This window comes from Zootoca vivipara, chromosome 10, assembly GCF_965207765.1.
Source record: "Zootoca vivipara chromosome 10, rZooViv2.hap1.1, whole genome shotgun sequence".
NCBI lineage: Eukaryota > Metazoa > Chordata > Lepidosauria > Squamata > Lacertidae > Zootoca > Zootoca vivipara.
In genome coordinates, this window is record NC_142593.1 from 32175275 (window position 1) to 32187843 (window position 12569).

The 12569-nt window shown below is 41.1% G+C and overlaps 1 protein-coding gene across 1 annotated transcript in view; it reads right to left on the reverse strand.

Moving 5' to 3' along the window:
- Positions 1-12569, reverse strand: part of RASGRF2 (Ras protein specific guanine nucleotide releasing factor 2) — a 97908-nt gene that overhangs the window by 59511 nt on the left and 25828 nt on the right. Inside the window, exons 2-4 of the mRNA XM_035099765.3 lie at positions 5128-5234; positions 2284-2431; positions 1195-1284 (exon numbers count right to left, since the gene is read on the reverse strand). Of these exons, the coding sequence (XP_034955656.2) occupies positions 1195-1284; positions 2284-2431; positions 5128-5234 (345 nt within the window). The remainder of the gene's footprint in view (positions 1-1194; positions 1285-2283; positions 2432-5127; positions 5235-12569) is intronic.

Here is a 12569-nt window from a genome sequence, read left to right on the forward strand (position 1 = left end):
TTATATGTGAAACCATCCTCTGTTGAGACAGGGAACATTGGAAGCTACCTTCAAGCCTAGTTTCGGCCCTAGACAGACTACCCTGGGTAGAACTCTCCATCAATGTAATTGTAGGCCCGTGGGTAAAGCAGTACTCATTAGAGCCGTGAAAAGGCCATGTGAAAAGAGCAGCCTAGGAGCAATGCTCATCGGCTGCATATCCACAAATTCCCTGGTGCTGATGGGTTAATTATGCTATTCCCACCCCGATGTACATCCATTGGGAGGTGGGATCAGCCATTAATTAGCATGCAGAGCTTAGGCTCCAATGAGTACCACCACCATTATCACGGGTGGGCAAGTGACCAGCATGAGTACTAGCAGCAGTAGGCACAGAAGCAGTGCTGTGAGAGCTTCCATATGCCCCAGTTCACTGTATGCTGGTGCAGGCATGGTTGCCTTACAGTCAAACCAATAGTCCTTTTAGTTCAGTACTGTCTATGATAACTGATTCCAGCAGTTCAGACAGGAGTCCTTTCCAGTCCCTCCTTGGACTGAACCTGGGAATTTTTTGCATATGCAAAGCATTTACTCTTCACTGAGCTACAGTGTCAAATACAGAGCAATGCACACATATCTGTGGACTGGGCTAGATGAAGTAAAATCATAAGGAAAAGAAATATTAATTAAAGTGGCTTGAAAACACAATGGTCAGTAAAGCTTTTTCAAGCAGTTTATACTGGGTAACATGATATGCACCGTACATAAAAAGGTAAAGGGACCCCTGACCATTAGGTCCAGTTGTGACCTACTCTGGGGTTGCGGCGCTCATCTCGCGTTATTGGCCGAGGGAGCCAGCGTACAGCTTCCAGGTCATGTGGCCAGGTCATGTAGCGAACCAGAGCAACACACAGAGACGCTGTTTACCTTCCCGCCGGAGCGGTACCTATTTATCTACTTGCACTTTGACGTGCTTTCGAACTGCTAGGTTGGCAGGAACATGCATCTACCCCAATTCACCATTATCTGCCCGCTTCACTAAATAATATACTTCAGATATTATGTGATCTTGCTGCAGTTTTTAAAATTCAACACATACTGAGCTAAATGGAAGAGTTTTACACATAATAAATTATTTCTTCTAATTCAAAGAAAAGTGTGGACAATTTTATAAACTTATTTTATAAACTCTTCTCCATTTAAACAAAATTTTACCTTTTTGATTTTCTTAATATCAGGATCTTCTTCTTCTTGGTTGCCTTGATAAGGTCGCATTCGTTCTTTTGTTTTGTTAAGAGCTACAATCTGTCAAAAGCAATAACATAAAATAAGAAAAGCCTGTAACGGTTAGGGTTTTCCACCCAGAACTCTCAGTTCCGGCATCTAACTTGAGGCTTCAATACCCTTAATTTCCAAATCTTTGAGGCTTCTTGGGCTTGTGTTACATAATCACATATAGAGTAGGTATACTCTAGGGTAGGTGTGCACAACCTGTGATCTACGAAGCCCCACATACCATAGCAGTCACCAGGACGTGTGTGGTCTCTGATTGCCTGCGAGTGTAAAAACGGGACTTAGCACTTAGCAGGCCACAACAGGTGGCTAGTAGGATGCATTTTAGCTTGGTAGATAAGAACATGTAAATTCCTGCTTTAGGGAAATGAAATATAATACCATGCTACACGACATTTGTTTAAAAAAAAAATGGCAAGGACTAAAATAAAATTGCATTATTCTGTTGCAGTTTTAAAAGTCTACATCATTAAAGAAGATTACAGATGAAGTCAGGAAAATTATCAGGCAAGGAAATCTAAGTATACATACTCGATGGTGATTACAGTGGTGCCTCGACTTACGAATTTAATCCGTTCTGAAGACAACTTTGTAGGTCGAAAAATTCATAAGTCGAAAAGCGCCATTTGAAACACGATTTCCCATAGGAATGCATTGGAAACGAAAAAAATTGTAAGTCGAAGCAACCCCATCTAATAATTCGTAAGTCAAAAAAACCCTATCTAAAACTGCCGCGGTTTCCGTTCGGATGTTGAGAAATTTGTAAGCGTGCGGCCATTTACCCCATTCGCAAGTCGAAAAATTCGGTTGTCGAGTCGTTCGTAAGTCGAGGTACCACTGTACCTCACAATTAACCTAGGGTTCAATTCATTCACATAATAATTTAAGGGTTGCTGTTTTTTTGGAGGGGGAACCATTGACTAAAAAGGGAAGTAGATTGCATTCCTAATATATAAATTGGCTCATAAAGGTAGTGATAAAATGTAACCTTCACATCATATGGGAACATACCTCTGATTTAAGCCTTTCAATTTCTGTGTCTTGATCTTCAAGCTGATGTCGTAACTGATTGGCTGAAATCTTTTCTGTCTCTACAATCTGAACTAGATGAATATATTTTTGCATTAAAACTTCTCGCTCAATCAGGATATCTGAATAGCTGCGAAGAGGAAAACGGGGGAGGGTTGATGTTTCATTTAGCGGAATGCCCGTCACAATGTGCGTCAATTATGGTAGGTAGCACATTTAAATTGAAGAAGAAAACAGTACTTCTGAAAATATTACATTAAACTGAGAGGAAAACAGACTACATCTCTCCTACTCTAGCAAAGTGTGCTTGGAGGAAATTGATTATCTGTGTCAAGTTCCCGTAACTAAACACAATGACAGCAACTTGTGCTTAAAAGTAAGGGAAGTATTTTATTCAAGCTAGTAACAGACTCAGGAGCAAGGTCCATAGAATCATAGAGCTGGAAGAGACCACAAGGGCCATCCAGTCCAACCCCCTGCGAAGCAGAGTCCTGCCAGAAGTCAAGATTCCTAGGCAAGAGGTTTATAACAAAATAGCAGCTACAGTGATGTCCCAACAGTTGATACCCCCTCTTGCCAAGCTTTTAAACATGAGTTGGGGCAAGTTCACTCATGGGACTCTCTCATTCTAATAGTTATGTATGTGTAGCTGATCCCACCTATTAATTTAAATTAATAATAGATTAGGTAACCTCTCTTTCCCTCCAAAACTCCTAATTAAAAGACTGGCACAATATCAGTACATGCAATAATGAATGCCTGTGAAAGTGTGAGGTGGCTCCCCTTGCAGAAAATAATGGGAAGGCTTTTAGCATGTGGGGCTCTAAAACACAACCAAGTTGTTAAGAACTGATGCAAGACATTGCTCTTGAGGCAAGGCAGTGCTCTTAAGGCACATGAGCAATTCAGTAGAATCAGTGCTGAAATCCTTTGTCTGGCAGTTGGACAAGGTGCACACAGAACACTGTAGGATGGAGCAATATCACCTTCTGCCCAGATACATTCTATTTCTGCATGGGTTATTTTCCAATCAACAGATTATTTCACTTCCTCACACTTTTGCCTGCTTGAGAGGAACAGCTCTGCTCCAGAAAAAGCAATATAAAGCAACGAATTAACAGTACAATCTTATGCTTGTCTTTATAATATAGATTTTATAGATATATAATAAAGATTTGAGATCTTTAAAAGGTTGACTCATTCCTATCCATATAATTCTAAAACTATGAACAAGCTATTTATTATGATATAGAGTAGTATTCTATCTACTCTAAGGCAGAAACTGGGAACAGCTATTAAATTTGGTTGCTGGCTTGGAAAAGAAACTTAGATTAAACCTAAATTATAAGAGATCATTGTGAGCTGTTTGAAGACAACAGAGGACGGCTTGAGATTTCTTATCATCACCACCACCCACATTTTATAAACTACACTATGTTTCCATGCTCATGAAAACAGTGGGCTACCCATCATCTCCTCATTTAACCCAGAGCTTACATCCTTTCCCCTCAGTGAAGACAGCTTTTATTTTACATCCCAGAGAAGAGAGGCATTGACATGACACATAACCATGTTGTCTGTAACTCTCACATGATCTTATTGTTGTAATGTTACCAGAACAGTATAGGAACAGGAGGACAGGAGAAATCAGTAACCATGTTAATCCCTTACTGAAAAGACAGACCTAAACATGAACCACAGTATGGCCAGATATCAGTGAGGTATAAGGAGATTCAAAGAAATGCTGGCCACCAAAAGGGCTGTGCTATCAAAGCAAGACCTCATAGTGGCCTACAGAGGAAGAAGTGGCTACAGTCCATGCTTTCAGCATTTCTCATGTCCTGACTGAAAGTTCAGGAGTGCAAGAGACTCTCTTCCCTCGCAATTTGATTGGCTGGAAGCATCATGTTGACCAAAGCAATGCTTTCCAACTCCAGCCATTTGAATCATGTTGCCAGTCAAGTATGATCTAAAAGAATAATCCCACACTTCTTTAATAAAGAATGCTTCTCCAAATCACTACAGGCATTAGAAGTTCCCTCCACTACCGGCAAGACCTCGTCTTCTGAAATAGTCCATTCTCCTTTGGCCTGCCATCTTACTTGCATCATGTGCTGTTAATATAGCATCTAACACATTAGTGCCACAGCTCAAGCCAAAAGTCGTTAGCTACCATGCCAGGCAGAGCAGTGAATCATACTGGGGCAAAAAAATGAAGATTACTACTGTATGGAAGTAAGTGTCTACGGACTTATATGTAGGGTATAGTGACTTGCAATTTAGAAGTATCAGAGGAATGAGAGTTTTGCATACTTCCTGATAAGTGATGGTGGAAATAAACAGTCTCCAGAGGATGAAACTGCATGTCGTTTTCTACATAGCTGTGCCTTTAAGAGCAAAGGTTTCCAGAGTGGAAGCCTGAACTAGATTGGGGCCCTACCATGTGGGTTGAGAGCATTAGCCCATTGCTCCCACCATGCACCTGTAATTTGTATTGGGGGGGGGGAATCATCAGCTTTAATGGGATCTTATTTCTGAAAGAGATTGCAAGGCCAGGACTAGGGCTATGGGGGGCAATCCTCCAACCCACCATGCTAGAGTCCCTATCTGGAACAGTCTTCCTGCAAGTGGTAAAAAAACAAAACAAAACTCTGCCCTGCAAGGCATGGGCTGTACTGTGTAGTTTGACCCTCAGGACAAGCCCAGACTTTTTGTATCAGGAGAAGGAAGAAAATCAAATAGTACAAGAGAGAAGGAAGTAGATTTTTCCTCAGTAAACAAAAGGAGTGCTTGACTAGGTAGTGACTGTCAGCGGAGGTTTCATACCTGGCTTGGTGAATAGCCTCTACCCATTCTTCTCCATCTGCTTCCTCCTCACAACGGAGCTCAAGTGGCTTCTGTCCTTCATGACCAAAGAGGACGGTAAAATAGTACTGTGAATCGTGAAAGAAAGTCTTTGAATGTCATAAATACAACAGTGCCTGAGTGATAAACATTTAGTTTTATTGTTAAATAAATAACTTGGAAAACCTAACCAACACAAACAACTGAACACTGGTTCAGGATTAAAACATTATAAATTAAGGAAGGGGCCTACTGGATCAGATGAAAGGCCTACCAGTTGAGCATTCTGTCTGTTACAATGTCCAGTCAGATGCCTTTGGGCAGCCCCCAAGCAGGGCATGAGGGGAAGAGTCCTCTCTTCTGTTGTTTCTCAGCAGCTGGTATTCAAAGGCATAGTGCCTCTGATGATTGGGAGGTAGCTATCAAGATTAGTAGCCAGTGATCTGACTTGTCCTCCATGAATTTGCCTAATCATATTTTTAAAGCTACAGAAATTGGTGGCCATCATCACTTGCGGTAACTAATTCCAAAAGCTGTGTGAATACTTCTTTTTGTCTGCCCTGAAATCTTCCACTACCACTCACCTTCACTCACCTTTTTATAATTTTATAAGCCACTATCATGTGCCCACTCCTTACTTGCCTTTCCCTGCCCCCCCAAACAGTGGTGGCTCCCAGATTGTCAAATTCCTTCCCCACAGAAGTACATTTGTGCTTGGTGCTATAAATATTTAAGTGGCTTTTCAAAAACCCATTTATTTTGGTTCACCTTCTCTTAAATAAGGCATTTTAAATTTTCTTTCACTTTTTACTTTTAGAGAACTCTCTTAGATTGTATAGCTCTTTTTCTGCAAAGATTTATGTTGTCTTACATGCTTTAACTGGCCATTGCAGAAAAAGAGCAATACAATCTAAGAGAGTTCTCTAAAAGTAAAAGGTAAAAACTTCACCAGCATCTCTCACATCAAGCATAAAGGCAGGAAGATTTTCGAACGGCGACTGTCCTTCTTGTTACATCATGGTTTCCCTGAAAAATCTATAAACTACTAAACTAAAGAAAACTGTTTTGTAACAGGCTGTCAGCTTTGAGGTTACATGCAAGCTGGTGTGGGTGAAAGTGGAACATAAGCACCAGCAGATTTATGCTTAGAATAGATATGTTCTTCATATGCAACTGTCTTTGTGTTACTGCCTTTATATTATTACATTTTAATGAACATCAGAAACACCAATTAGACTCTGTGAATGAACTGTATTAAAATGAAGCGATTCATGTGTATCTGAAATTATTATTTCCTAAATTATGCTAAAAGGGTGCTTAACTAGCATATCTCAAAGCGAACCAAAATGGCATATATTGTCATTATAATGCTAAAAGGTGAACCCCAAATGAATTGTGCATGCCAACCTAGATGACAAAATTCACCCCACTATGAAACCATCTTTCATTAACCTAATTGCTTTCTGACAGTCACGGCTGATGTTCCTTCTATGGGAACTAATGACCAAAACACTGTCTCTCTCCTGCCATTGAAACATAACAAGCTATGGCTAGTGAGAAATGCAGAGATATGGCGTTATGAACAGTTGTTCTTCGGATAGAGTGGCAAACAGATCTGAAAGTTGACTAAAGGTGAAACACTTTGAGACACACTTGTTTCCTTTAGAAAGCATGATGCAGTCTTAGTAGTTGTGTACATAAAACAAATATTACAATGATACCATCTTAAGTCTCCAATGCTCACTCAAGAAAGTGTGGGAAAGGGAGCAGGGAAGAAAGAATGAAAATATTATAAAAGCTCCACTTTAAAAATGATTTATTACTCAAAGGGTTGTATCACAGAATATCAAAGAAAGCATGTATAACACTGGAGAAAAACCATTAAAAACCTCAACACAGAAACAGAATGGCCTGGCTTGCATTGAATGCTAAACCATTGTTTAGTGCTACAAGGACAAGCCTGAAGTGTAGGTTGGTTCCCACAAGGCTAAACACAGTGTTAACAGCAATAATATTTATTGAACAGAACTGAACAGGGGCAAAGCAACTGCTTATAGACATTCCTGAAGGCCTGGGCCACTCCCACTCCCGACATAATTGGCTGTCTAAACTTCCAAGCTGCAAATCATGACTCAGAGTTTAAGGGCCAATGGCAGAGGCCCAAATCCTGATATGTTCTGTGATTGGATATCATGTATCGAATGAGAACACAGGAGCTCAGAATCCTTAGTGCAGACTCAAGCTCAGGCAAACACAGACCACTGAATACTGTACATAACAAAGCCTCCATAAGGTCAAGCAAAAAATGAGGCTCACACAACTCTCACTCCTCTCTGCTCCTCCAATAAGACTAATGGGATAATTTCTGCCAAATTTAGCTTCGCTTTCAAATAAATATGTACAAACTAGATATCCTTGTTTAAAACAAACATTTAGTTTAAGAAGTCAGGTTCATAACTCATGGTTTGAAGTTGGCTTGTGAGAAAGAATTGGACTGTTTAAAAAGAAACAATGATCTTGTATAAAGTTTGGGTTGCGAATTACATGGTTAACTTGCTTCCTAGACACAACCTTGGCTGATGGATAATCGCTTCAGCACATGGTCTGCAAAAGGGATTAAGGCAATAGTGTACTTTTTAATGTTGGTTGGTTTGTGGTTTGGTATAAAGATAGCTCAAGGTCACAGTTAGAGAGGTACTTGCAAAGACAAAGTATTGGAGGTTCTCAGAAGAAAGTGAATATCAGACCTGAGGTAGTACATTGAAAACCAGAAAGAGCTTGCTAACCAACATAAGATCCTAAGGACTCTGACATTTGCTTAACAGAATTTTAGCTCATAGGAACCGATTTGGATGGGACCAGCTAGATGCATATTCTTATTTATTTTCATTTTTTAATGCGTGCATGTAACTATTCGGATGTAGAAACCTTTTTTCTAAGAATAATCCTCCCCAATTTAGTTTTATGAACCAAGTTTCAAAGATTACTAATCACAAGGTGTAACCAAAAACAAACTCAGGAAACCCTAAAAGTGACATTCCATGTTCCACAAAAATGTGACTTAATCATGAATTGCCATTATGGTTGGCACTGTGAGAACAAGATGCTGGACCAGATGGGCCATTGGCCTGATCCAGCAAGCTATATACATGTATATTTTCATTATATTCATAAGAATAAAATAAATCTTAAGAATATAAATATAGAGTCTAACTCAGGGCACCCCAAACTAAGGCCCGGGGGCCAGATGCGGCCCAATCACCTTCCCATGCTTCAAGTTCGGAGGGTTCTGATCATCTCATACTTCTACTGCCTTTCATAGTCATTTCCGATGGTTCCTCTAATTCTTTCTGTTGTTATCCTTCATTCTTTCACAGCCTCTGAGTTGTTACACAAGCGAGTTAAAACAATGATGTGTTTCTGTGTGGATTTTATGTCTATGATTCCCCTCTATAAGTTCGCAGTATCTCCTCACACGCTGGTGTTTCTGCCGAATCAATCCAAAAGTCTTTTCACTGCTGGCAGCCGCCATCTTCACATAGTTCTGATAAAATCAAGTCTAAGCATCTGCTCAGGAATTTTCCCAGACTGGTTGCATCAAACATTAGCCTTTCCAGGGGAGATTTACCAAATCAAACTGGAAATACAAATATACAGTCATACCTCAGATTGAGTACGCTGTGGGTTGCGTACTTTCGGCTTAAGAATGTGGCAGACCCGGAAGTGTTTACTTCCAGGTTCCGCCATGCACGCATGCCCAGAAGCATCGTGCGTGCTTTGCGCGTGCGCAGAAGTGCTCTATCGACGCTTTGCGCATGTCCTAAATCACCGCTTGGGCTGCGTACTTTTCGGGGTGCGAATGGCACCCCAAAACGGATTGAGTACGCAACCCGAGGTACCACTGTAATGACATATTAAAGGCTCACCTCCCCCATGACTATTTATAATTCTGCAGCCCGATCTTGACTTCCAATATGGCGGATTTCCAAATTAAAAGTGTGACACGGCTCCCACATAGATTCCAGGAAACTGTCCAAAGTTTTTTAATGACTCTTAAGCGGCTAATGAGATCCTGCTTCTGTCTGATGTCAACAAATTGGAGAATCTTTTATCCTCTTCCAAGCAAACCAAAGATCAAAAGCCTTAATTATATAATATTTTTATTTCCACACAGTTTGTAATTTTAGAGCCATATTATGACAACAAATACAAAACTTTCCAGTCTCGCTTGTTATAGATAATGTAAACGGTTCTTCTGGGGGTGGTTTTTTTTTTTGCCAAGTAATTGTTGTTGTTGTTTAGTCGTTTAGTCGTGTCCGACTCTTCGTGACCCCATGGACCATAGCACGCCAGGCACTCCTGTCTTCCACTGCCTCCCGCAGTTTGGTCAAACTCATGTTCGTAGCTTCGAGAACACTGTCCAACCATCTTGTCCTCTGTCGTCCCCTTCTCCTAGTGCCCTCAATCTTTCCCAACATCAGGGTCTTTTCCAAGGATTCTTCTCTTCTCATGAGGTGGCCAAAGTATTGGAGCCTCAGTCTCACGATCTGTCCTTCCAGGGAGCACTCAGGGCTGATTTCCTTAAGAATGGATAGGTTTGATCTTCTAGCAGTCCATGGGACTCTCAAGAGTCTCCTCCAGCACCATAATTCAAAAGTATCAATTCTTCGGCGATCAGCCTTCTTTATGGTCCAGCTCTCACTTCCATACATCACTACTGGGAAAACCATAGCTTTAACTATACGGACCTTTGTCGGCAAGGTGATGTCTCTGCTTTTTAAGATGCTGTATAGGTTTGTCATTGCTTTTCTCCCAAGAAGCAGGCATCTTTTAATTTCGTGACTGCTGTCACCATCTGCAGTGATCAAGGAGCCCAAGAAAGTAAAATCTCTCACTGCCTCCATTTCTTCCCCTTCTATTTGCCAGGAGGTGATGGGACCAGTGGCCATGATCTTGGTTTTTTTGATGTTGAGCTTCAGACCATATTTTGCGCTCTCCTCTTTCACCCTCATTAAAAGGTTATTTAATTCCTCCTCACTTTCTGCCATCAAGGTTGTGTCATCTGCATATCTGAGGTTGTTGATATTTCTTCCGGCAATCTTAATTCCGGCTTGGGATTCATCTAGTCCAGCCTTTCGCATGATGAATTCTGCATATAAGTTAAATAAGCAGGGAGACAATATACAACCTTGTCGTACTCCTTTCCCAATTTTGAACCAATCAGTTGTTCCATATCCAGTTCTAACTGTAGCTTCTTGTCCCACATAGAGATTTCTCAGGAGACAGATGAGGTGATCAGGCACTCCCATTTCTTTAAGAACTTGCCATAGTTTGCTGTGGTCGACACAGTCAAAGGCTTTTGCATAGTCAATGAAGCAGAAGTAGACGTTTTTCTGGAACTCTCTAGCTTTCTCCATAATCCAGCGCATGTTTGCTATTTGGTCTCTGGTTCCTCTGCCCTTTCGAAATCCAGCTTGCACTTCTGGGAGTTCTCGATCCACATACTGCCTAAGCCTGCCTTGTAGAATTTTAAGCATAAAAAAAAGTAATATAATAAAGCAAAGTACAATAATAAGAGAGGCTTCCCCCCCCCCCCGCCTTTCCATTCCGTTCCAACATACCAACTTAGATGTTAATCCTTCTTTCACTCAAGTCACTTTTGGCACCTCAGTGGCTCGGTTAATTAGCAGAGTAATTCCTCCCTCCTCACTCAGAGCATGTCCAAAACTTAAATCCATTTTTTCATCTTAAGAAATGGAATTTGATTCGCTTGTGGAGACGCATCCAGGAGAGCCAGACTCTCTCAGGGGCTTTCCATCCAGTGCCCCCCAGCCCCTCCTTCCTTCCGAATTTGGGGCTGGGTTGTTGGGCATCTGCGGAGGAGACTGTCTTCCCGTACCCCCCAGGAAGATTTTGGGAGGCTGATTACCCCCATCTCAGCCTTTGGATGGGACCAGCTAGATGCATATTCTTATTTATTTTCATTTTTTAATGCGTGCATGTAACTATTCGGATGTAGAAACCTTTTTTCTAAGAATAATCCTCCCCAATTTAGTTTTATGAACCAAGTTTCAAAGATTACTAATCACAAGGTGTAACCAAAAACAAACTCAGGAAACCCTAAAAGTGACATTCCATGTTCCACAAAAATGTGACTTAATCATGAATTGCCATTATGGTTGGCACTGTGAGAACAAGATGCTGGACCAGATGGGCCATTGGCCTGATCCAGCAAGCTATATACATGTATATTTTCATTATATTCATAAGAATAAAATAAATCTTAAGAATATAAATATAGAGTCTAACTCAGGGCACCCCAAACTAAGGCCCGGGGGCCAGATGCGGCCCAATCACCTTCCCATGCTTCAAGTTCGGAGGGTTCTGATCATCTCATACTTCTACTGCCTTTCATAGTCATTTCCGATGGTTCCTCTAATTCTTTCTGTTGTTATCCTTCATTCTTTCACAGCCTCTGAGTTGTTACACAAGCGAGTTAAAACAATGATGTGTTTCTGTGTGGATTTTATGTCTATGATTCCCCTCTATAAGTTCGCAGTATCTCCTCACACACTGGTGTTTCTGCCGAATCAATCCAAAAGTCTTTTCACTGCTGGCAGCCGCCATCTTCACATAGTTCTGATAAAATCAAGTCTAAGCATCTGCTCAGGAATTTTCCCAGACTGGTTGCATCAAACATTAGCCTTTCCAGGGGAGATTTACCAAATCAAACTGGAAATACAAATATACAGTCATACCTCAGATTGAGTACGCTGTGGGTTGCGTACTTTCGGCTTAAGAATGTGGCAGACCCGGAAGTGTTTACTTCCAGGTTCCGCCATGCACGCATGCCCAGAAGCATCGTGCGTGCTTTGCGCGTGCGCAGAAGTGCTCTATCGACGCTTTGCGCATGTCCTAAATCACCGCTTGGGCTGCGTACTTTTCGGGGTGCGAATGGCACCCCAAAACGGATTGAGTACGCAACCCGAGGTACCACTGTAATGACATATTAAAGGCTCACCTCCCCCATGACTATTTATAATTCTGCAGCCCGATCTTGACTTCCAATATGGCGGATTTCCAAATTAAAAGTGTGACACGGCTCCCACATAGATTCCAGGAAACTGTCCAAAGTTTTTTAATGACTCTTAAGCGGCTAATGAGATCCTGCTTCTGTCTGATGTCAACAAATTGGAGAATCTTTTATCCTCTTCCAAGCAAACCAAAGATCAAAAGCCTTAATTATATAATATTTTTATTTCCACACAGTTTGTAATTTTAGAGCCATATTATGACAACAAATACAAAACTTTCCAGTCTCGCTTGTTATAGATAATGTAAACGGTTCTTCTGGGGGTGGTTTTTTTTTTTGCCAAGTAATTGTTGTTGTTGTTTAGTCGTTTAGTCGTGTCCGACTCTTCGTG